At 38.8% G+C, this 26,205-nt stretch overlaps 1 protein-coding gene across 7 annotated transcripts in view; it reads left to right on the plus strand.

Annotated features, from left to right (window-relative positions):
• Positions 1-26,205, plus strand: part of RALA (RAS like proto-oncogene A) — a 62,937-nt gene that overhangs the window by 32,326 nt on the left and 4,406 nt on the right. Inside the window, exons 1-5 of one of the 7 annotated variants that reach the window (XM_086844580.1) lie at positions 148-193; positions 1,280-1,335; positions 19,164-19,318; positions 20,176-20,384; positions 24,764-24,938. In XM_086844580.1, the coding sequence (XP_086700706.1) occupies positions 19,205-19,318; positions 20,176-20,384; positions 24,764-24,938 (498 nt within the window). In that variant the 5' untranslated portion in view covers positions 148-193; positions 1,280-1,335; positions 19,164-19,204. Of the gene's footprint in view, positions 1-62; positions 194-728; positions 1,030-1,279; positions 1,336-18,882; positions 18,953-19,163; positions 19,319-20,175; positions 20,385-24,763; positions 24,939-26,205 lie in introns of those variants that run through there. The other 6 variants (XM_086844562.1, XM_023919538.2, XM_086844570.1 and 3 more) reach the window with 6 other exon arrangements.

The following is a 26,205-nucleotide window of genomic DNA, read 5'->3' on the forward strand; positions in this document are numbered from 1 at the left end:
GCGGCGGCGTTCTCCGCCCCGGCCCGCCCCGTCCCGCCCCGGCCCGGCCGGGCCCGCCCTCCACCCCGGGCCGCGCGCGCCGCCGGCCGTGCGCGCGGGGGCGGTGCCAGGGCCTCACCTCGCGCGCCCCGCCCCTCCCCGCGCGCTCCTCGGGCGGGCAGCGGAGCGCGCGCCGCCGGCACCACCGCCGCAGGTGAGCCGGGGGCGCGCGGGCCGGGCCGGGGTGAGGCCGCCGCCACCGCGGCCGCCGGGGCCGGGGGGAACGCAGGGAACCGGCTCCGCCCGCGCCGGGGCAGCTCTCCGGCGTCGGGGAAGCCGCCGTGCGGGCGGCGGCTTACGGCGGCTCCGCGCCCGGCGCTTTGCGCCGCCCGGGGATTGGTGTCGGGGATTGGTGTCGGGGTGCGGCTGCCGCCCCGCCGCCCCCCGCCGGCCGTGTGCGCCTGCCGGCCCCTCCCCAGGGTGTGGGGACGGGCGGGCGGCGCCCCGAACCTCCTGCGGGGGCCCGGTGGCCGCTCCCTGAAGGTTACGGGCGTCGACCTTGGCGACCTCCGGCCGCAGCCCTTCGGGGCGCTGGGAACAGCGGGGAGGGGGCGGCGGGGTCCGGCCGCCTGTTGCGGCGGGGGGCGGGTGCGGGTCCCCGGGGCTGCGGGGCGGCGGCGGGCACCGCCCGTACCTGCGGAGGGCGGGGCGCGGCCGGGGCTGCACCCCGAACAAAGGGGCCGCGCCCCGGGGCCAGCGGGGAAGGGGGTCGGGGCGCTCACCCACCGGCCCGGCGGGACCGAGCGGCGGCTGCAGCTGCGATTCCTGCCCCGGCCGGCTGCCGGAGACCCTGTACGTTTATGTGGGTTCTGCGGTTCTAGAGTGAGTAAGAGCAGGGTTTCTGTAACATTTAATTGCTGCCCGGTTTCATGTGCTGGGCTTTTCTATAGTTGCTGGTAACTAGAGCTTGTGTTTGCTTTTAACGCAAAGGAGAAATGCTATTAAGTTCCCCAAATAAAAGAGCCTTTCGCTACTCACCTATTTGGTTAGGTAAGCGATTTGGTGTTTGCTTTTGGGTTTCTTTTAAATGGAAGTTAATAGCTTCAGCTCCTTCCCCTTAATTGAGTCTTTAAATGTAAATGTTAAGTGGGCCATACGTATCCCCAGAGTCACCTGGAGATCGATCTGTGTGTTTGTTTTGTGGCATCCCCAAACCAGCCTGACAGAAAGACTGCCAAAATGTGTTTTTTTTTCAGATTCAGAATGTTCCTGATGTTTTGTTTTACGTTTGAATTTACAGTTCTTATCGGAAAACGACTTGCATTCTGCACTTCAAAACATTACACTTCCACGAGTGTAAGCGATACGTGCTTCTGCTGGCATTCTAGTGTCTGGAGATAGGTTATGGAGAGATCTGAACATAAAACTATAAGTTGTTCTTTGTCTTTTCCACTGAAAGTTAAACTGAAAAGAGAGGAGCTCCTGAGAGAGGGGCTGGACTGGGAGAAGATACTGCTCTTCTCTTAGTTTTCAGGATAATTAATAGTGATTCTATTAATCCAGTGATTAACTGGATTCTTAATTAAAAATCCTCTTCTTTTCAGCTGACTTGTTAATCTAATCGCATGTACCTTAACATTTAAGTCCTGGGAAACTGAGCATTCTTAACAGAATGAAGAACAACTGTTTGATATGTCAATCTCTGATGTGAATTTAAATCCTTCTGTCTGCTTGCATGACAGTTTGTCAAACATTTTTTGTGGAAGCCTCCAAATGGTAGAAATTTTATGGATTGATAGTGCTAGTCATGCTTACCCTTTATTATTTTCTGTAGAAATAAGAGAATATGACATAATGTTGCACAAAAAGATCAAAACAAGCCTTCAGTCCACTTCATGAGAGGTCAGCTGTGAGGTTAAATAAACTGTGGTGCTAGATAGTGAATGTACTCCTTCACTACTGCAAGATCCTTGTCTTAGTCTTTGCTTTTTAGTGTTTTTTTGAATTTGAGGAAGGGAAAGATTACAGACATTCTAAGGTGAAGTATTTTGTGTTGTGTGTTCTTTGACAGTGTTGTAACATTGGTTTTTTTGGACCTTAAGGAGAGAATATTTAGCCATGAAAGTGAAAACTGGAATGTGTCCTAGCTGTGCATTCTTTGTAACCTCTGTCACCTGTGGTTACATGCTCTCGAGATAAATAACCCATAGAAATTTGCTATCGAGGGGAAGGGATGGGCATGGGGAAGTGGTGCAGGAAGAGATGTGACTGTGAGGATAAGGCAGAGCTGGGTAAAGGTGACCAAGGAGGAGCACAAGACTGTTAAACAAGTGTAGTTGGAGACCTTGCAGTGGTCCATGTGTCTTCTATATTCAGACTGACTTCCAGTTTCCATAAGGGCAGTTGTGTTCTTAACCTCAGTTACTGAGTCATGCACTGACAACCCTGTATCTACCTTTTCTGAGGGATTACACTGAAACAGAGGTGTTCCATCTAAGAAGTTTTTTAACAGGTTTTGCTCCTGTTAAATTTCAAGTGTATCTGACTTAGAAGAACTTAGAAGAAGATAATTGCTGAGGCAAAAAATGCTGCTGTCTTAGAAACTGATATATGGCAGTCTCCAGTATCAAAGGATACTGTAACTGACAACAGCATTATTTTTGCTGCAGTTTTACAACTGAAGGAAGAAATACCTATATGGGAATTATTTTTTTTTTTAACTTTGTGATTAGATTTGGTTGCTTTGCCACCCCAGTGAATGCTGTAAGGTATAGTGGTCCTGGGAATCAGTGGCTGATAACATGTCTCCTAGAAAGGGAATGCCCCACCTCATTGAAAGTCCTTATAACCAGCTCCCAGTAAAATTCTAATGGCTCCAAGCTATTGAAATTACTTTGCATCTAAATTGAAATCTATTTTATATGAACAAGGTAGTTTGTTAGGCTAGTGACAGCATTCCTTTGAACATATTGTAGCCTGCCTGCCTTAAACACACAATTACAGGACAACTGTGTTAAGCCTCCTTTCTATTTTAAAAATAATTTATGTGAGGAACCAAATAAATAGAACAGTTGGTATTATGTATGTCCACTAAGTGTTCTGCAAAAATACTCATATTTTATAAATTGCTAAGTAGGGAAGAAATTGCTATATTTTATTAATCTGTTGCAGTACTTAAAATCAGCTCCCAAGATAGTTATAAAAAGTTATTTTTAAGGCTTACTGTCTGCAAAATCTGAAATTGGTTATAGTCCTTGTGGATATAAATAACTTGGAGTCACTTTATAGGAAATGTACCTTGCAGACCAGGGGAGTGTTAAACTTTGTTTTGCTACTCATCCTGTTTTCTTGACTATTGTGAGTCAGAGTCAGCACCTAAAGCCGAAGGATTTATCAGTGGTTGCAGCTGCTTGTTGAATCTCTTTGGTAGTTGTGCAACCCATAATCATCAGGTTAGACTCATACTCTGGAGTCTTAGGGACTCTTTACAGCAGGAAAAAAATTCTGAAATTCTCACAGCAAAACCAGAATTGGATTGAAATGTAGGAACAAGTTGGAAAGAAATGTAGTATAGATTAAGTAATGCTGCCTTAGAATGACCCAATGTGAGAATTCATTGCCTTTGCCCAGAGAGAGGCTTAGTATTTACTTGTCATATATTGTTTAGAATTTGGTTTGTCTCTGTCAAAATTCCCAGCACCTTTGAGACAATAGATTGGCAATACTGAAGTGTCTAGGCTTTGGGGGGAATAATGGAGAAAGGTGTGTTGAAGATGTTAGATGACATAGGCAGTTACTATAGAGAATTCAAAGTAAGCTGTGCCATAATCAGTTTATAACAGAGAGGAGCCAAGAATGCAAAGAAGGTAGAACAAACAAGCAATGTAGAGTTGGTTGCATAGTAACTCTGCAATTGTTACTTTAATGGAATTTTTGATGCTTATTTTGTGATAGTAGCTCCTTAGTTGCAGTAATTATAATATACGTTGAATTCCTACCAGTAAAGTTCATGCATTGTATGTATGTATAATGTGTTGTATTCTTCTCTATAAAAGTATGTTTACTACATCATTTGATGCAAGAGTGTGGGAATATCTGGTGCAGTGGCCCACAAGGTTTCATTATAAAATGGCACGTAAATATACTGTATGACCAAGTATTTCTGCAAATTATGGAAAACGCTGTTTACAAAGGTGCTTTGCATCTGTGCTTAGTAGGTGGGCAGCAGGGATCAGCCATGTATTCAGGCCTTGGTACCTGTTTCATTTTACTTTCTGAAATACTAATTTAATAGCCTTATGCACTACTGTAAGACTTGATCTTTAACTCTGATCCTTATTTCTGAGACTGAGAATGCTCTACATATAGCACCCACATCCAGACAGGCAGAAATGTTTCTGTCAACATGAAATAGATTGCAGTAAACATGGAAGTCTTGCAAAAATGAAGCATCTGTGAAGAAAATAAAAAGCCAGCTATGTGTGCTACAGTCCTTCTCTTTACTAGTACTCCCATTCAAGCCTGTCAGATGGCATAGAGTAAAGGAGGTCTGTCATTACGAAACATAGCAGTGTAGTCCTATTGGTATAGCTGTGTTGAGAGGGCTTTTAACACAGAAGTACTTAATACCAGCAACACCGTGCCCAGTAGGATTTACTTCAGACCTCAAAATAAAAGAAATTATACAGACAGGAAACTAGTGTTCATGTGACAGACATCTGCATGCCATGTCAGTCACAAAACCCACACTTGATGAGTGAGATCACAAAACGGGAGGTGTTTGTATAGATGGACTGAAGACCCTACTTAAAGCAAGGCTGGTAGGAGCTCATCATTAACCATCTGTCACTGTTACCCTTGGAGATCAAAGTAAGCAAAATCAGTGAATGCAATCACTGAATCCAAGTGGCTGCTGTGTGGAAGAGCTTTAGGATTTTGGGATGACACCATGAAATCATAAAGTTCTTGCATACTTGAACACCTAAATTAGTTTCACCTATGTAGTGTAACATGCAAATAAGCTTCATTCCAATCATCAGAACACTTATATTTTAAGAAATAACACTGCACACTTGTAAGAACTGATTTTTATAAGGTCAAAATTTATATTGTTCAAATTAAGAGTTCATTGCAATGCTTCAGTGACTGGTCCAGTAGAGTCATGACTGGTAGCTCAGTATACTTTATCACAACTTGAGTTCTCTGATTTTTAATAAGCCTACATTTTTTAAGTTGTCACTGATTTGAAAATTAATGTGAAATTTATTTTACATTGATGTAGTTTACATATTGAAGTCGATACAGCATGGGCCTGTGTGAGTGTGATTTATTAGAGCATCTTTCTTTACTGGTCCAGATTGCATATTTTTTGGCTGCTGCTGGTTAGATCTGATGGCTTTGAGGTTCCAGGCTTTATATTCAGTGGAAGTAAAGTATATAATAAACCAGAAAAACTTGAAAGAAAGAAAACATTGCACTCTGGACTCCTTCTCTATGCAGTGCAGTGTTGTCACTCAGTATTTAAGGAGCAGGTGCATTAGACTAAATATCAGAAACTGCTTTCAGTTCAGCAAGATTGCCGTCTAAAATGTTACTAAATGGTTAGTATTGTAAGGAAGAAAATATAGCTACAGGTAACATTCATAATTAATTCCAGGTATTCTGCAACATCTCAGAGTACCCTGTAGGAAAAGACCCACTAATTTGAGATGTGTGAAATGGCGGTACTTGATTATTTTCCCGGTTTAATGAAGACTCTGATAAGAAAAATAATGAAAACTTAAGTTACTAATAAAGAGTAAGAAGGCTGCTCATCTGAATTACTAATTTGGTTTGCATCAGTAATCGTTTTATTTCAGTGTGTAGTGTAACATAAAGGACTGCTTTAGAAAAAATAAGTAAAGAAATATGGATGATTTTTTTTCAGAAATATTAGAGCGTTAACCAAGTGTTCCTCCAGGTGCAGCATTCTTTCTGCAGATAACTTGTTTCAGGTGTGGTTTTATAATAACAATTAAGCAGGAGCTTAGTTGCTGCAATTTGGACTTAGAGGAGTTAAATTCTAAATCTTAATTCAAGATATGTCTCTGTCCTATTTCTCACATCTTGTTTTGATAATAAGTTGGATCTTAAGTCATGATCTCAACTTTTTACCCTTGTGCTTCTGCTTTTATGGGAAAATACTCACTTTTGACCTATATATATTCCACATCCTAAATACCTCTGTATTCTTTGCTAAAAAATCCCATTGCAGGCATTGCCAGCTGGTTTTTCTTGTGTTGAGAGTGTGGCAGCTTATAATTTATAGATTCATGGTGTTGAAGAGGCCAGTAGCTAATCCACAAAATATTTTAGGAAAGCCTGTATGCGTACACCCATGCAACCCATCTCCCTGTTGATCACTAATTTTGGGCATGTAGTTATTAGTTTACTGATGGGCTTAGAGTTACACTTACACTTAAAGATTGTATAGTGCAGCCACTCACAAAAATTCTGGAATTTCTCAGCTCTTCTTTGCCCCAGAACCAGAGTGAGATATGAAATGTTTCAGTTTGGAGTAATTCGGAAACGTGATTTTCGAGAAACTTCTTCACTGTTGTGCCTCTTGAATGTTTTTCATTTGATTATAATGAGAAAGTTGTTTCTTCTTAGGTAACTTTGTTTAGTACATGTTGAACTTTAGTAGAAGAGCATCTTTTCCTAAAAGTTAAGTGAAAGTTAAGCTGTATCTGTTGTATTTTCTGTCTTGCAAAGGTTGAATTTTATGGCTCTTTCAGTCAAAGCATATAGATGAATGAAGTAAACTAACAAAAATATTCTCTGCAAGATGCCTCAGTTAGAACTGAGACCATGTTTGTAACACTGCAGAATTTGTGACATTTTCTTCAGACTGGAGTATTTTGAGGAGCATTGTAAAAGCAGTCTTAAGATCTAGTGATCTTAAGAGTAGTTTGGAAAATTTGCAGAAAACAGTCTGTTGAAGAGTGAAGTTTTATATTATATATAAAATTATAATAAGTTTATAATAAGTTTTACTACAATTTTAGAAGAGGATACTTTTTTTACAAATATGGGGGAAAATATGTTTCTCTGAGGGAAAACTGAAACAGAAACAATCTTGTAGCCAAGTACTAGGGTTTCTTTTAAGATAGTATGAACAATGAAATACAATATGATAAAATACTGAAACCTAACCCAGTCAGAATGGCATAGTTAGACGGTAAGGGGTTTGAAGGAGATTTTTTCAGGAACGTAATTCCTGTTTTACAATCAGCTAATACTGGTCATGCTATCATCTGTGAACAACAGGAATGGGTTTTAATAGCACTGACTTTTCTAGACCTTATGCAGGACTCTGATGCATGTGCGTAAGGTAAAAGAAGTAAGCCCCTTAAGGAGAAAAGCAGTAAAATTAGCTTCTGACTCTGTGGTGAACTGATGCTACTAGAAGTACTGCCACTGAAGTGGAAGCTTGCAAGAGACTAGCTGAAAAGAAAATGTTTTTGTAAGTCAGAGGTAGTGAAGGTTTCTTAGACTGGAGAAAATCATGCAACACTGAAAAGATGCTAGGTCACATACTTCTCACAGGAATTTAAAAGGTTGTGTACAGAAAGGAAAGCTGCTCACTCTTGGTACTGTTTAGCATTGTAACATGTAGATTTAAATTAGTTAAATGTTGATAAAGATACTGGATTTCACTGTAGACAGACTTCTGTAGTAGTTTTTCCACAGGGAGACTGGCCTTTAAACTGAATTTGGTCTGTGACTGCTGCTAGAATGCCTTTAGCTTTTGCATTCCGTGTCAGGTCACAGGAAGAGAGACACACTTGAGACCTATCTAGTGATGCGCAATAGTACACCATCCTTAACGGTGCCTTTTTCAAGCCTTTGGAGTATGATTTTAAAAGTAATTTTTAGGTTGGTTATCAGAAATTTTTGATAGCTGCTTCACTTGGTTTTCCAGATAGTCAGAAGTGAATGTTATGCTCCTGTGTTCTGAATTTGATCTATGATTTTAACATACATGGCTTTGTAAAGAACTTTTTTTTGATAGTCTGTTCTCTTAAAACTTAGAGCTTACGTGCTTATATTCTTGTAAAGTCATTTAACAGTTCTGAGTTACTTTGTGCATTGTAAGAGCTGTAAGAATTGAAACAGGAGCAAAAAGCAAGTTTTAAGTTTGGGAGCATTCAATTTGAAAATCTGTTCTGTGGTACTGCAAGAAAAGTGTGATCAGTATTTTAAGCAGGAAATTATGAAAACCACCTTGCACTGGCACTTGATGTGAAAATTGTTAAATTGACATTAATATTAATAATTTCATATTAATTTTATGAACTGAATGCCCTCTGGTTTTAGCCATTGAGAATTTAAGGCCCATAATATGTGAAGTAGCCATGAAAGCCTATCATGTATCATATGATTGGCAAGCCTTTATTGAACTAAATGACAATTCATTGGCTGATCGAATCTTTTAGGTCTATTAGATTATCAATTTTTCAAATCATATATCTAACAGTTTTAGGATAAATTACATCTAAAAATGGGGAGGGATCTGCCTGACTGTTTCAGCTTTATGAGTGCTGTATTACTATGCAACATCAGGTCTACAACCAATTGTGTTTTTGAACCAGCTATTCAAAAGGTTTTTGTGTATTCGCAAACCAGTCTCATTAGTGAGTTGTGCATATGAAATACTTTTTCTCTGAATAAAATAGAAAAAATTCTATGGTTTTAGGGGGAGAAATTTGCTCTGCATAGAATATAAACAGAAAGAGACATTACCGGAACAAAATATAGCTACAAAAGTAATGTTCTTCCAATAATACTATAAAAATATACTTGTGCATTTCTAATTAGGTGGTAAAGCAGATGGCAAAGTCATAAAATGACTGAAGTAACTTACTTTGCCAAGTCAGATTTCACTAAAGAAATTTGCTGCAGCTGCATGATTCCTTAGAGGAATAAAAGGAAATTTTTGAAATGCAAATCCATCATGTTTGTATTTCATTAGGTTCCATTTGGCTGGTGTATTGATGCAGTCTGCTTGTGGGGAGAGAGAACACTTGCCTTTATTTGTGAAGAGGAGACAGAGAACTTGGTGGTTCCCACTTCTTGGTGTTCCTTGTTAATGCCCTGCATTCAGTCCTGTCTGCTTGCCTCATTTGTGCTGTGTCCTTTGAGGTAAACGTGCTTGCACCTGCTGGAGCACTTGTTTCCTGCATCCTTCATTGTTAGGAGTTGTTTTATCAGCATGAGATGTGAAGGATAATGTACTGCGGTATTCCTGCTCAGCCTTTGCTTGAATTTCATTCACCTAGGCACTGACTTGTGGGAGAAGGCAGTGACTGCCTCAGAAATGCTTTATTTGAAAGCTTAGACTTTTTCTTTGTCAAGAATTTCATAGGAGTGTTACTCAAACAAGGCTTCTGTGTTCATTCTGTCTGTACTAATACTTGAAAAAATTTAAGGGTGTTCATGTGAGTTTTCACCATATTACTATTATGACTGGCTAACAAGGAAAAATAGTTGTTTGAGCAGGATAAATTCCCTGAGCTATCAGCATCAGAACTTGTCTTGGTGTGACAAGAGATGCCTGCAAAACAACAAGGCTGCTTCTACTGGGCAGAACCCTAACCTATAGAAGAGATGCTGTCTCCATTCCTTTTATAGATTCCTTAAGATCGTTGGGTGCAGCCTGCCAAGAGTCTGATGACTCTTTTGCTTTGCAGATACTATTTGTTTCTAGATTTCTCAGTCACAAGTTAACTTTCCTTACTGTAGAGCAGGGAAGATGTCTGGGTGCAGTTTTAGGTTTAGTGAATGTGGATCTTGATAATCATTCTTTCTGTCTGTAAAAATGACCATGCAAATATTTGCTGTTTCTAGAAAATGTACATCTGACATTCTAAACTTCTAAAGGAAGACTAGGGGTTTTTAACAATTAAAAAGATCCTTGTGTTAGAGGAAAGCCTATCTTATTTCAAGTATGTCTTTGGGAAGCCATCTTCAGACTTTTCTCAAGGAATTTACTTCATCAAGCCAAGACAACGTGCTTACATTTAAATCTTCCTAAAATTTCTATAGTGTATATTGAAGTGTAAATGTACAGGGGCAAAAAGGACACAGCAATGTGGTTGAGATTCCCTTTGAAATATAATTGACAAAAAAACCCCTGAATTTTTGGTACTGAATATGCTGTGAACAAGTTTTGAATGCAGTGCTCTTGAACTGCTTTTAAAATTGCACTGCTGAAGCTCATGCTGCAAGCTCTGGCACCATGCCTTCAAGAGAGCTCTATTCTTGTTGCTTTCTAGAACAGCTGGAAGCAGCAGCCCTGTGCAAGTGTCAGTGAAGCCTAACTTTTCATTAATCAAAAGTTAGCTTCCAGATGTGCTTTCTTGTACTCGAAACACAGAATAAAAATGGCTCTATCTTGTATGTCTTAGGTGGCACTAACTTAAATGTGTTCTTGAAATGTTTCACTGAGTTCTTATTAGAATAGCACTAGTTAAGAACCTGAGCTGTTGATTCTGCATTTCTAAAATTTATCCTTGTAGGCTATATATCTTGACTCGTATTTTGAGGGGGAGGAGGGTTGGGAGAGTGTCTTTGTTCTATATGAAATGCATCTCCCATGAATGTAACTTGACTTTTGATTACAGATAACTGATGTGGGAGGCTCTTCCACAGATGTCCCCCTCATATGTTTCAGCCTTTCATGGTAGAAAATCAGCTGTAGTACCACAGTACCTGTTTGTCTGCCTTCCCTCTGAATCCATGCAAGTCTGTGGATAGTTTTGATGGGCTAGTGGCATGTAGTTGTAATTGCTCATTATTCTATTGTGTCTGCTGTGACTGTTAATTCTCTCCTTATGGTGTATAATCTTAAATCAATACAAAATGAATGCATTCTATTAATATGCTAGATTACAGATCTTCGTGTTTACAAATAGAATATGAAAGACGACATGACCCTTATACTTTTTGTTAAAGCATTTTAGCACTGTCAGCCTCAGAAAGCAAAGTTCCCTTAGTGATTAGATTAGACTGGCAGAGGGCACCAGCCACATACTGAACTTGTAGAAGCAGGTACAGCATTCTCGACTCTTGTGTGTATATTACCAAAATTATTTCAGTGTAACTTTGGTCGTTAGACTATGAAAGCAAGCTTTAACCTTGTGTTAACCTTGGTGGTGGGCTTGAGTTTGCTGCTCTTCCCATTGATCTCTGCATCAGTTCAGATGGGTATCCACTGCAAGTATCTAGAATTCTTCCCAGTGTTTTGTAATAGCCATCACATAACTTAAAAAAAGTAAGAAATCTTCAACAGGTGCCAAATTTTGGTTGAGGAACCCTAGAACACTTGCATTGTTTTGCCACAGTGTTTATATAGGCTGGTAGTGCTGTTTGCTTTCCCCATGCTCAGCTATGTGTTTTTCTGGGCTATCTTTGGTACTAGCAGGCTGGTATCTGTTCGAAAACCAGTATAGGTTAATTTTTGTCTAGAGCAATTTCTGAAGTGCTTTGCCACCTAATAGTTGCACCAGTGCAGTTGGGAGAAAGGATATAGGAATATCAGACAGACTGTTGCAGGTTTAGTTTATATCAGCCTTGCAGACACACACAATTGGGCTCCAGGGCTGTATGTTTTGTCAGCTGTTTATGTAGACAGTGATGTAGCTGCTTTGTTTTCTTTTCAGTACACTACAGGGTTTGAAATCTTAAGACCTTGATTTTGTTCTAGACTGTTTCTGTTGTTCAGTTTGTCAGGGTTTTCATGTACTGTTCCATGTGGTTTCAAGAAATTTCCTTATGGAAGTTCTTCCCCAGAAATCATCTTGCAGGAAGCCAAAGAGGCCTTTTGGTAAGAAATTACTGGAATGATGACTTAAAGCATATGAAATGCATATATGTTCTTGCTTCAGAAGGTGCTGTCTACTTCATGGCTATGTCCAGAAGTTGTGACTAAGGCCCTGTGGAGCCTCAGGGCTAGAAGTCTGTGAACTTGTTTCTCATGTTTTAGTGACTTCTTGGAGAGATTACAATTCTTCTGTTGATGTCTTAAGAGTATAAAGTTGTGGACATGTGGGAACCACTCTTCTTTGTAACAACACAGTGCAATTTATGGGATGGATGGGCTTCTGTTACTGGGTGAAGAGTTCACTGGTTGATATTTCCAGTTTAAGTGCTTATGATTTGAAGTACTTGTCTCAAGGAGCTGGGAAGTTTAGGCCTTTTGCCTGAGGAGATTTGCTTCTGCTGAGAGATAGAACTGAAGTCAGTCTTCTACCCTTTATTTTTGTTAGTATATGTGTAGTTAGTCACCATAGTAAATTTGTTCTGTGGGTGTGGGAGGCACAAGCACCTTCTAAGGTGTGCCCTAGAAAGCTTTGGAAAGAAGGATTCTTACGAAACCTTGAATGTTATTTAACTGCTTGTTAAACTCATGGGAAGCTCCCAATCCTAATTCCTAGTTAAACATGTTGATGTTGAAGGATTATTTTCAGGACATAGGGAAATACTTGCTGTGGAAGTTTTAACTTGTTATGAGGCTGAGTTTCAGGAGGCCTATTTCATTATCTAATGAAATTACTTATTTCTGAGATCGTTTGAACATTTGGGTTCATTCTTCTCTTTCTCTAGACTACTATTTAAAGTTTGCAATGATTATTTAACATTTTGAAATACTTGTTCTACCTTAATAAAATACTGATGTTACTTTGTGACGAGTTTGGTGGATGTTGTGCGTTTAAACTGATTAAACACCAGTCAAACTTGATGGCGCAACAATAATGCTGATCTACCTTTTAAAATGTCCTTATTCTCTAGTTCTTAAAGCAGCTGGCATAATGTCCCATCCTGTGTCCTCACGTATCCTATCAGTTTCTGGGTCATGGGGTGTTTCTGCTGATCTGGTTTAATTGTTGTAATTGGAACCAGATGATGGGAGGGTTAGATTCTGCTTGCCTGGAGTTGCTTCCCTCCTTTACCAGGAATGCTTTTGTTGCAGAAATATCTGAATCATTTGTGAGATGTCTTCCAGATATTTGGCACTTAGTATGCTAGTGCTATTTTCAAACAATACATTCTCAAATATACTTTTGCTCTTGTTAGCCAAACTGAAACTATGGGACTTGATAAACAACGAAGTAACCAGTTAAATTTGTGATACTTTCACAACACGTGAGATTATATTGCTTCATGGTCCTTGGATGTGAGATATGTTGCCACTTTTCAAAATTATTATTCCTGTGTTTGTTCTTAGAAAATTGAAACTTGTGATTTGTAGGTCACGTGAGGCAACAGTTTTGATTCACTTTGGGGAATTACAAAACCTTGGAGAGTTCTTAAACTCACTTTAGAAAATGCTGTCAAAAAGTTTCCATGAATTTTCACTTCAGGATGAAATAAATCTTGGATTGTGTTTCTAGAGGTGGTAGATTATAGTAAGTATAAAGTGCAGAGTAGTGCAGGCATTAATTTCTTCAAGTAAAAAAAAAGTTATTTGTTTAGAGCAATCAGAGTTTTCATTACTAAATTTTCTTTAATTGTTCAGTAAATAACTGATAATTTTGTCTCTCCGGAAGTTATTTTGGTCAAAGCATATTAACTAGTTCTTAAAACTGTGCAAGCAACTCACGTACAGCAGTTAAATTATTCCTGTTCCTTCAAATGTATCAAGTTCTAGCTCTGTTAAACAGAGTAAAGGTGGGTGCTATAATGTATCAGCTAGCAGTTTTAATTGATGCTTTTTATATAAAACAGTCTTCAGGGAAGAAAGTTACTCATCATAAAAGTGAGTGGGTAATGAGGTTAATATGACAGAGTTTCAAATCTTTATGTAATCTTCTCTTAAAGGAAAGGAAATGAACTAGGATTCAGTTTTGATGTATTAATTTTATGTAGGCTATAAAATTGACAATAAAAATTTGTTTTGCAATTGAAGAGAGGCACTGCTATCTCTACTTATTAACTAGAACCAGCTATGCTAACTGTACCAGCTATCTGTAAATACAAAGCTATGTTTAACTAATCCCCTTCAAACAAATGCCTGCAGCAAATCAAAGTCCTCCTGTTAGGGACAACTGCATATTCACAAGGCCTGCATTCAGCTTTATGTATAGTAGTGCAGAAGATGCCAGCTGAATTTGTGCCTGTAATGATGTGACTTTGGTGTAATGCTTTTCTTTTCCTGATCTGTTCTCATTTACATTGCATTTACAAGACTCCAAGGAATTAAAATGGGTGGAATAGCTTCTTGACTTCTTTTGGTCACCTTCTCTAAGAAAATGAGACTGATCATGTGCTCTGTCTTTTGTTAGTTTTTGGCCTCTTGGCCAGTTTTGGGTACATTTTTACAGAGATGTGGGTGTCTTAGATATGACTGTTTGTATAAATTTCTTCAATATTTGTTGCTGGCTAAGTAGAGGGAATTCTGTACCCTGTGATCCACAGTCTTCCCTGTGAAGGAAAGAAAGCAAACTAAATTGGGTGTCTGTTGCCCTCTTTGGATGGTACACAATTGTTCTGTTGGCCACTTTTTTGCTTTCCCTTAGTGTATGAACCTGGAGATTGTTGCACTGGGGACGGATGTAGAAGGCAAATGGAATGGATATGTAAGGAAACGTGCTTTGATTGGTTTGGAGCAAGTTATTCTGTAAGAAAAAGCCAAGTGAGGAACAGGATAGTTTAAGAAGAGTCATCTCAGTTTAATCAGATGAGCAAGATGAGTGAGGGATAAAGCCCATAAGGTTTTTTCACCCATAAGCATGTATTTATCTCAATTTATTTGGCAGAAATAGTAAATAGGAGGACAAAATAAAGACTAAGAGACCAAGAATTCCTGCTTTTTGGTTTTTTCTTTCCTAACTTGTATTTGCAAAGATTTCTCCCTGAAAATATTCCCCCTGAAGATTAAAACTGCTTTTTATACTGGCATCTGATGATCTGTCTTACTCTTCTGGTTCTGGAGGTAACCGTTCTGTGTTTCAAGACTTTATGTGGATGTTAACATGATACTTACTGTGTCCAAGTTGTGTTACACTATCTGGCTGACTCCTCTAGTGGGTGGAGCTGCACTATGTCTGTCAATCCATGGGGGACTAAAGGTAACATTGTATTTTTTGTGCAGAGGACCTGTGCAGGCTGTCATGGATAAAACTTAAGAGAAGTATTGATACAGGTAGAAGCCAGTTGCGCATGACAAGCAACAGCTTTACAACTCCAGAAAGAAGTTCCTTGATGATCTTAATAATGTAAAAATAACTTGAAAGTTATTTAGCTACCTGCTCTTCTGTCCTTTGATCGGATTTCTAAATTGTTGGACAAGATTCTATCACTGATGCTAGTATGAATTATAATTCCTACCCCTGCAATTCTTAATTAATTGAATTGTCCCCTAGCCTGGCAAAAAAAATAAAATAATAATAATAAAAAAAAATTATCCTGGCTTCAACTGGAAGCTTGCCATTAAATGGAGCACAGAATCATGGGTGTGTTTGTCTGCAAGCAGGCAATAAAAGAGCTGTAGGAGCTTTGAGAACTGCTTACTTTGTTTGAGTTGTCAGATATTCATTTGTTTGTGTCAAGGGCAGCTTCCTAGGAGTTTATCTGCAGTGGAGTTGAGGACGGATCCATAGTATGGTGGTTAGACAGTGCTCTTGCCCTTTCGGGTGAAGACACTGCAGTACATTGCTGAGCCAGTTAAGCTTTTGCTTCCTTTCCAGCTTGTTGAGCTATATGAAGAACTGTTTAAGAATAAACTTTTGTATACATTAGCATCTGAATTAATGTGATGGGATTTCCAATGGGTGTGGTAAAAAACTGACCTGTATAAATGGATGATATAACTATTGACAGCATGTGTTTGGCTCTTTGTGAACATCTTTCTGATGTAGCTGACATAGGATTTCACTGCAGGATAATCCTGTGTTTATCTTCTGACCTGCAAATAATTTTACACTGTGAAGATTAAAATAATAACAAACCCCATGGTATGCTTAGTAAGGATGTATGCTTTTTTGAGCTTCATACAACAGGGTTCTTGCCATAGTCTTTGTCTGTTTTATTGTAATTATAAAGTAGGACAGTTCAGTAACTAGATGTGACCCGAATTAATACTTCCTATGAATATAAGTCAGGCTATATCAATTACAGGCAGAAAGACTTTGCATGAAATTTCATCTCAGGTGCTTTACTGTTAAAATTGGAATCTAGGTTCCACTTTGTTTTTCAAAGCACACTGAAACAGGTAGAATCGTGCCAACAGCTTAGAACTTACCACTTTCAAGGTCTTCTCTCTGGCATAGTATTTGCTGTGAAGCAGTCTCTTTGGATTAAGTGTTGTTTTCACAGTATCATACTTGCATTGTTTGTAACTTATTGCTCTTTCCACATTGACTACTCAACAGACCTGACTTTTGCCAGCATTATATCTTTATTGGCTTGTGAAAAACTTGGGAGCAAACTGACATCTCTGAGCTGCCCTCCTACTACAAAATGTGGCATAGTGTTTATGACAAGCTTATCTTGAACATTTGAAGTCTGTGATAGTGTGAAGTTTTGCTATTTTCAGAATCTTAATGGAATGTTGTTTACTGACAATTATTTGTCAGGATCAAATTGGAAATGGAAATGTGTTGGGTTTTTTATGGGTCAGCTGCTGCAGAGTATAAAAAGTGGCAACTTGTTTGTCACACTGGGACACTATTTGATGAATTGTAAGTTGAAGTAAAATACAAATTTTCACATTGCTCAATCTACTTAAAGACTGGAGATTAATTTACAACAAATATTACAGTGAAATATTGCTAGTGTGCATTTGAATATTTTTCAGACTGTAGTATTGTTAGCCCAAATTCACCTGAGTGAGGTCCTGCTGAGTTCATTCGGACTTGTTCCAGTATTGGTGCACTTACAGAAGAATAGTCTTTTCTTGCTCAGTAAGCTTAGAGTAGGCTATATCCAGGTATATTTTGTAATCTAAGCTTTGCAAACTGGGCTGCTGATAGAGGAATACAGATGAATTTTCTTGCTTACTTGTCTGACATACATACTAAGAAGCATGACTTTCATGTTTTTCCTTTTAAGTGCACGAAGACAAAACAATGTAGTAGGTTGAAAGCATGCACATGGCTTGGAACTATTTTTGTGTTCTTGTACTCCCTCTTGAGTAAAAAGAAAGCAGTGGTTCTTTTTAAGCCAAAACAGAAAACTGTGGTTGCTCTTTTCTATCTCCTTTTGAGAAGAACTTGTAGCATGATATTAGTTGTATTTCTTTGTTATATCTATAATGAATATATAGTATCTTACTTAAGCTTATTTTGCTTAGATAATCTTTCTAGGAAAAATAATTTGACGTAATTTTTAGTTGCATTTTCAGAATTCTTTGATGGCAGAATGAGTAGCAGTGCTGATGTGATTCCAAGAGTTTTTCACATAGGTTGTGGCTTTAGTGTGGTAGGCAGATAAGTCCCACTGCTTGCTTGCTCCCCCTGCCACCAGTGGGAGCGGGGAGAGAATTGCAAGGGTAAAAGTAAGAAAACTTCTGGGTTGAGATAATTATATCTTTGCAAGTATTTTTTTAAAAGGAAAAGAAACCCAAGGAAAGTTACTAAAAGAAAATTTGCTCACTGCTAGCTGACCAATGCCCAGCAGTTCCTGAGCAATGGCAGTGCTGACAAACCTCAAACCTCTCTGCCAACTTTCATTACTAAGCTGTGGCAGGGTGATATCCCTTTGGTCAGCTGGTCCAGCCGTATCTCTCCTAGCTGCTTGCTCATCCCCAGCCTGCTTGCTGGCATGGCAGTGTGAGACCCTTGATGGCATGTATTTATTTTACTTCTGGGAAAGACTGGCTTAATCTCCAATGAAGCTTTAGTCATCATGCTTTTATACTACTTGCATCACTGCTGACGAAGCCTTAGTGCATGGCTTCAACTAGGGTTTTTGATATAAGTTTTAAGAAAGTTGTCATGCTTCATGTTCTGATTGTTTAAGCTGCAGTGAAGGTTAATTAATTATGTAGTAGGATGTAATTTTAGTGTTACATTGTCAAATAATTAGGATGGCTAAAGGTAACAAGGTAATCATACCAAGTAACTATGCTGTGTTATTATCTGGTAGTTACATAACTGAGCTGTGCTGCCATGTGAATGTGCTCCTTTTGAGTTTTTAAATTTAAAATATATAAGTTAAATTTGGTTTTTACTTGCTACCATAAATCTTTCTTGTATTTATATATGTAATGTAGATGTTATTGACTCTTTTGGAGTTCAGACCTTGTTTTGACCTTAAGTCTCTGAAGGAGAATGCATTCTGTCACTGTACAGGAACTTTCCTCTGTTTTAAGAATTGTGCAAGCATTCACAAATACTTTTATTACTACTGGGATACATAGAGAATTAAACAAAAGTTTGGGAAAATAGAGATGCACTAAAACTATAGCATGCATGTTTTGGTTTTTTTTAAGTTTACAGAATTGCTAGTTTTTGTGCTTGTGCACATATATATTTAAGTATGTGAATTAGCCATCATAGAGCCCTTTGGTGTTGGTGAGATGCAGAGATTTGTGTTTAAACAAGCAGTCATGGGACTGAGACAACTACTCCAAATACACCAAATAATTACATTTGTAGGCAAGTTGAATTTTTCCACTCTGTATAAACTAGATTGTTATTTTGGTTTCTGACTTGCTGAAACTTGGTATTTTTAGATTTTAAGTTTGCTTGCTTTTCCTGTAAAAGTACCCTATCTAATCCTTGCTGCTGTGTCTTAGCGCTTGCCATTTAAACTGGAAATCCTTTCAAAAGTCTGTTTCCTTCCCCTGTAGTTGTCATATCATGTTTTCTTATATGATGTTAACTCACTGTGACTTCCTTTTTCAATTCTTGTGTAGTAAACTATCAAGAATTCTTGACACAACTGCACCACTAAAAGAAAATGCTACATACCAAAATGCTGTTTCCAAATGGTGAGGGATTTCTTTGCTTAATTAAAAATTAAAAAAAAAAAACAACAGCTTAATATAACTTGTGAAATGGTTTCCAGTGGAAGAGCAGGTAGCTTTCAGTAAAGCAGAACTGAAATTAAGTCATTAAATATGCAGGGATTTGAAAAATCCACGTTATCAGTTCATGTGGGAGAAGGAAAAGAAGACTAATGAAGAAATATTTTTTTCCTAGATTTTTTCATTTGACACCTGTGAATTTTCTGCAATCCAAAGATGGCAGCAAATAAACCTAAAGGACAGAATTCATTGGCTTTACACAAAGTCATCATGGTGGGAAGCGGTGGTGTAGGAAAATCTGCTTTAACACTACAGTTTATGTATGATGAGGTAAGAGTCTGTAGTAGAAGTTGTCTCAGCAGGTGTGTGCTACATAGTGTTGTTCAAGTTACATTTGTAGAATTATTTTCTGAAAGGGTCTAAATGTATGTGACGTGGTATGAAATTCAGCAGTTAAGTGGAACAAAAACATGTTTTGAGATTACTGACTTTCCTTCTAGAGGTACCTGTGAAGGCAAAATTTGGCCTTTTCTAGACTTCTCACCTTTTAGATACTCTGTCATATTACTGGAATATTTTTGCATTGCTCACTAGACCTATTATAACTTGGTTATTATAGCTCAAAGCTTCTTCACTTAGTTGAGTTGCATGACACCTGAAACAAACGATTTATTCTGGTTTTTGTGTTGCTGTTGAAGAGAGGAAAGAAAATTAGTTTTTCTTTTCCTTTTTTTTTCCAGTGAAAGTCATCCCTTTTTATTAAAAGTCAGAAGTTAAGCATTCAGTGTACTTTAAAAGTTGATACTAAATATATCCAAAGTCAGGACTACCTGATTTCATAATGGAACAAAGGCAGATATTGTGCTTGAACCAGAAGAAGAGGTTTGGGTTGTGCACAGATACTTCACAGTACACAGTACTGTGTACTACATACAGTACACAGATATTTCAAAACAGATGTTTTGAAATTACCTCTACATTTCCTTGTAATGGCTGAGGAAAGCAAAAACCTAAAACTGTTTAGCCTTTAACTAGGAGTTGTTTGAGTACTTCACAGGGTCTAAATGCACAATGCTTAGTTATTAGTTACAGTACCAATTTAATATGTTTGCTATATCTTTATGTGCAAACAGAAGCAATTGCTGTGTACAGGCATGATTTTACTTCATGAAGGGTTTTTTTTCTAGTTTGTTGAAGACTATGAGCCCACCAAAGCAGATAGCTACAGGAAAAAGGTGGTTCTGGATGGGGAAGAAGTCCAAATTGATATATTGGATACAGCAGGGCAGGAGGACTATGCTGCAATTAGAGACAACTACTTCCGAAGTGGAGAAGGGTTTCTTTGCGTCTTCTCTATTACAGAGCTGGAATCCTTTGCAGCGACTGCAGACTTCAGGTAAGTTACAAGGTGATATAATAATTCTAATTCCACTGAGATGATTGAAAGTGGTGGTTTTTTTGTGTGTGTTTTGTGTTACCCTTTTGATGGTCCAGACTGGATGCCAGCTCTTACTGTTGTCACATGTGTTTTTAACAGATGCCTAGCCAGACTTTTGCTATCTGTACCACTTCAGATGTCTTATCTGCTGTGTTTCTGAATACCAGAAAGGCTATTGCCACAGAGCAGATACACAGCAACATTCAGGAGACAGCTGCTTCACCATGGTCTCAACCACAGGCTGCATCATATTAAAACTCTTAAGATAGTAACAGAACATTATACAGGTAGGGGTATATTATAGGTATTTCATTTCAGTTGAGAGAGAAAACATTTAAATAATCCACCACTGTATTTTTAAAAAAAAGACAGATACCAGAAAACAGTTTTACCAGTTCAAAGTGTAATGAAATAGAAAGGGCCATACTATTTGAAAGAAAAATAAGGAAAGAAATAAAAAAAGGAGTTATCTGCATCCAATTGAAATTAGTTTTCTTGGAGATGCTGTTATAGTTCAATTTAGCACTAAGTAGCAGCATATGTTTAAGGGAGGAGAAGGAGGTATGGACAGGGGAGAAAGTAAATTTTTCATCTTCCAATGTTTTTTTTAAATTTATTTGTGTTTCTATATGTCTGTTTATATATTTTGAGAGAGGGCGGAGCAGACCATTTTTGTTTGTAGGTTTTTGCTGGGTACTGTCAATCATGGAGGACAGTTTAGTATAGTTCAGCTCCCCTAGAGTGCAAAATTACGTATTCAAATATGTTTAAAATCATGCCAGTGCTTCAAAGTAATGATCTTTGGCCTTAGAAAAAGTCCTACTTTCCAGTAAAGCTAAGAGTTAACAGCATACATGTTGAAACAGGAAAAATGAAATAAAAAAGTCCCTTCAAATAAAGGTATTAAAATTGTCCCCAATCCAAATATGAAAATGAACCATTGAAGACTAAATGCTAAAATATAACTCAGAAAAATATATTTTTTCTGCTCTGTGTAAAAGTAATCTGTATCTCTTGAAGGTACAGTTAAAGTACCTTTGGCACTGGTGAGTAGTCTGAGACCATACTACTCTACTAGTCTGAAAGCAAAACCACTGAGAGATTCCAAGTCAGAACTACAATTTACAATGGGAAAATTGAAATAAAAGCAGAAGATGGGTTTAAACTGACAGAGCCAGGATACAACCTGACACCCTGTTGGTCAGGGTGTTGGTAGCAGTCCGATCAAATGGTGGCTGCAGTCCTGTTGGAATGATAGATGTGGTTCTGTTGAAGAGGTGATCCTGGCCTTCCTCTGAAGGTACAGTGGTGGTTATGTGGCTCTTGTCCTCTGTGAATTCAGTAGGTAGGCTGCACGTGATGTGATGTTCCAAACCTCAGATTATGTCCAGGTAGAAATGCTTGGTTCCTCCCCCTGGACAGAGCACTTAACAATGGGGTGATGTAATTTTATCAGTCATGCAGTGAGACTTGATGGCCCATTAGCAGAAGACATCCCCTGGAGGGAGTTAGCAGGGATGAGTCATGGAAGAGATAAAGAATGCTGCCTCACCTGGTTTTAACAGTTTATGAAGATGGTGCTAGAATATATAGTTCTGGTTACAACTTATATTGTAACCTAAGACCACTACTTAAGGGCCAAGTATTAAAGAAAGTGACAAGAACTTGGATGTTTGTTTTTATGGAACTTTGTTCTGCTGGAGTGGCAGACCTTCAACAGGAGAGCTTTTTACTGCAGTTCAGTGAGGTTCCTGATATGCTCTGAAATGCCATTATCCAAGTAATTTTATCAATAGAATACAGACTCTACTTTTAAATACTTGAAAGATTGTTTCTTAAAATTTGGCCTTGCTTTGAGTAGAATTTATCTGGCTCTCATAATGTGGATTTTTTTTATGTTCTAGATTTCAAGCTGGCACATCATTAATTAGATATTTCTTGTTTAGTCTTCAGAAGGGGCTCAGAGGAGAGTGTGAATATCATAATCTGAATTGCTGTTAGGTTAGCATTTTACATGGTGAAATTGTTTGGCATCTGTGGTGGTTTGACTTGGCATTTACCCAGGTACCCACTAAAGCCCCTCTATCTCTTCCATCCTCAGCTGGACAGGGAGCAGAAAATCCAATGAAAGGCTGATGAGTTTAGGACAGGAGGAGATCACTTACTGACTACCATGATAGGCAAAACAGACACCACTTGGGGAAAGGAATTGAATTTATTGCCAATCCAAATCAGAGCAGAATAATGAGAAGCAAAACTAGCCTTAAAAATGCCTTCCACTCCACTCCTCCTTCTTTCCTGGGCTCTGCCTTCTCCTTCCCAGCGGCCTAGAGAGACAGGAAATGGGGGTTATGGTCAGTTCATCACATGTCATTCCAGCTGTTGCATCTTCCTCAGGGAGAGAAATCCTTCCCCTGCTCCAGTGGGGAGTCTCTCCCATGGGAGATAGTTCTCCATGAACTTTTCCAGTGTGAGTCCTACCCAGGCCTGGAAGCTTACTAACTGCTCCTGCATAGGTCCCTTTCCATGGACTGCAGTCCTTCAGGAACAGAGTGCTCCAGCATAGGTCCCCCACAGGATCACCATTCCTATCAGTAAACCTACTTCAGCATGGACCCCTCTTTCCAGGGGCCCACAGTATACACACCTGCCAAGAGCATATCCCAGCATGGGTGTCCTCCGTGGACTGCAGGGGAATCTCAGCTCTGGTGTCTGGAGCACTTCCTTCCCCTTCTTCACTGACCTTAGTATCTATCTAGTTGTTCCACTCACACATTCTCACTCTTTTCCTCTCTGAGTGCAATTGTACCTGTGCAGTGCTATTTTAAATAAGTTATCCCAGAGGTGTTGCTACCATTGCCTCGGCCCTGGCCAGTGGTGGGTCTGTCCCAGAGCCAGCTGGCACTGGATGTGCCAATAACAGATACTGGGGAATCTTCTGGCAGGTTCTTGTGGAAGCCACATCTATAGACCCACCACTAACAAAACCTTGCCATGCTAACCCAGTATAGCATTGCCTGGATAACCAGTATTGAAAGGTACTAGATTTTTACCAGAAGTCTTCTTTGCACAGATACTGGCATGATGCACTGAGTTTTCTTCTGGCCACTTTCCTGATCCCCTGGCTATTCAAACTACTTCTGGATAGCTGCAGACTCTGTTGAAACATTGGCACTGGTATTTGTGTGGAAGAGGAGAAATTTTGCTTTTTAATTATACCTCATACATAAATGTGATGTCACAGTCTGCCTCAAATGCACAGTTTTAGAAAAAATTATGGACTATATGCAGTTTCTCAGCTTTGTGAGTAGGCTTCTTCCACAAGACTGCATGCTGTTCAGAGCTTTTTGTAATGTGAGCTTCCTGCTGTATACCAAATCAAGGCCCTTTAGAATATCAATTACTTAACTGTCTTCAGCTTCTCTCCCTTCAGCTTTAAATTTGGTTTCACCTCAGCTATCAAAAGACATTTATTTTTCTGTGCTTTTTGTCAATCTTTAAGGAATTGCTCCATGATAAAGGGCTACCTTTCACAACTAACTTTATACTTCTTTTTTCATAGACAAAATACAGAATATTCTTCTGAGACAACTTTTCTTCCAGATAATTAATGCATTTTCAATTAGAATAAAACTTTCATTGTTTTTAAGCGTTGAAGACTTGTATAAAAGTATTTGTAGTATTGAGTTTTATTTATAGATCTAAACCTTTCATCCTCGCTGTTAAAACAGTAGAAAGGTCTTAAAATCTGTCCTTAAAAATCTGATGCATATATAGTTTGTGTCTGTACACAGATTTGCAATTAAATTAAGACCTTTGGAGAAACTGAATATAATTGACTTGAGAAAGATACTTGAAAGGAAGAGATTTTCTCTTGATAGGCTATGGACCATTTTATCAGCTTTAAAAATGGCACATTTTGTTAGAAAATAATTAGTTGTAAAACTGAAGCTTGGATAGCTTAAAAATGTCCATCAAAAATAGTAATGTAATGACAGTGGTAATGCTCTCAAATAACACTGTTAAAGAATAAATTATTAATATAAATTCTTACCTAAACCAATCCTGTTCTATTTTTTTTCATTTCTTACTGACTCAACTCCTTCTTTCCTTCCTTGAGGACTAGTTGTCTGTCTCTGTCTTCATTCTGTAAAATGTCATAATGAGGTTTAAAACTTCCCTGTTATATAAATTACATAAAATGAGTAAGTGGCTTTTCACTGTAAGATATAAAAGTATTTAGTCTGAGTTCTTTTTGTGTTCTAAGAATGATGCTCTATGAAAAGCTTAATTTTCTTTTTCTTTTCCTTTTTTTTTTTTTTTTTCTTCTTCTCCAGGGAACAAATCTTAAGAGTAAAAGAAGATGAGAATGTTCCTTTTTTGCTAGTTGGTAATAAATCAGATTTGGAAGATAAAAGACAAGTTTCTGTGGAGGAAGCAAAAAACAGAGCTGATCAGTGGAATGTTAATTATGTGGAAACTTCTGCAAAAACACGAGCTAATGTTGACAAGGTAATAACTGGCCTCTTAAACATATCTGCCCATCAATTTTTACTTTATCCCTCTTTTTCATGGGTCGTTCTCCTTAAGTTCTTAATTTTAGCAATAATTTTGTGGAATTTTAATCAAATGCTTTTCTTCCTTAGCTTGCCAGAAGTGCAGGACTAGGTGACTCCTTGTAGAACAGTGAAAATGTTGGGCGTAACACATTTATCTCATTCTAAACTGGAAAGAATCATTGTTGTCATGACATGACACAAGACCTTATAAAATTGTCTTGGGTCAGCTCTTTTGGCCTAGACTTCAGACTGCATTTTCTGTAACTAGAGGAGAGTCTGCTTCTGAGCACTTTCTGATCCTCATAAGTGAATACTTTCTGGTCCTCAGTCAGAATAAAATACCTTATAAAAGCAAATAAAGGAGGGATTGAGCCTTCCCTACCCTCATTTAGCCACCTGCCTCTTTGTATGGTGTTTCAATAAAGAATGGATGAATAAAAAAAGCTATGAAAAGCCCAGAAGTCTTACGAGCTTTCAGAGATGGTTCAGAAGCTCATAAGATAAAGAAAATATTTATCTCCAAGAAAAGAAAATGCAGCTTAGTTCTAAGTGCTTCAGCAAGAATGCAAGGTCTTGCAATTCAGAATAACTGTCAGCCTTGTAGACTGTAAGAGTTATTGTGTGGCAAAAGAAATAAATTTTAGCAATGAGCCAACCTTTCAGAGCTGTTGACAAAGTTCATCCCACATTGAATCACAGGTTTGTGATGGAAGGAACCTTAAAGATCATCTAATTCCAAATGCCCTGCCCTGGGCAGGGATACCAGCCACTCAGTCAGGTTGCTCAGGCTCCCATCCAACCAGGCCTTGAACACTTCCAGAGTTACGGCATCCACAACTTCTCTGGGCAACCCTTTCCAGTGTCTCACTGCCCTCACAGTAAAGAACTTTTTTTTTTTACAATTAATCATTTAATTCTCTCCCCTTTTAGTTCAGAACTGTTCCTGCAAGGCTTTTATCACAAGCTGCCCATGTAAAAAGATGCTTTCTGTCTTTTTTTTATAAACCTTCTTTAAGAACTGAAAGGCTGCAATAAGGTCTCCGAAGCATTCTTTTCCTCAGTATGAACAAGCCCAGCTTTCTTAGCTTGTCTTCATAGGGGAGCTGCTCCAGCCCACTGAGCATCTTTGTGGCCTCCTCTGAACCCACTCTAACAGGTCCATGTTTTTTCCTTTTGCTGAGGACCCCAGATCTGGGCACAGCACTGCAGGTGGGGTCTCA

This window comes from Cyanistes caeruleus, chromosome 1 (genome assembly GCF_971803275.1).
Source record: "Cyanistes caeruleus chromosome 1, bCyaCae1.hap1.1, whole genome shotgun sequence".
NCBI lineage: Eukaryota > Metazoa > Chordata > Aves > Passeriformes > Paridae > Cyanistes > Cyanistes caeruleus.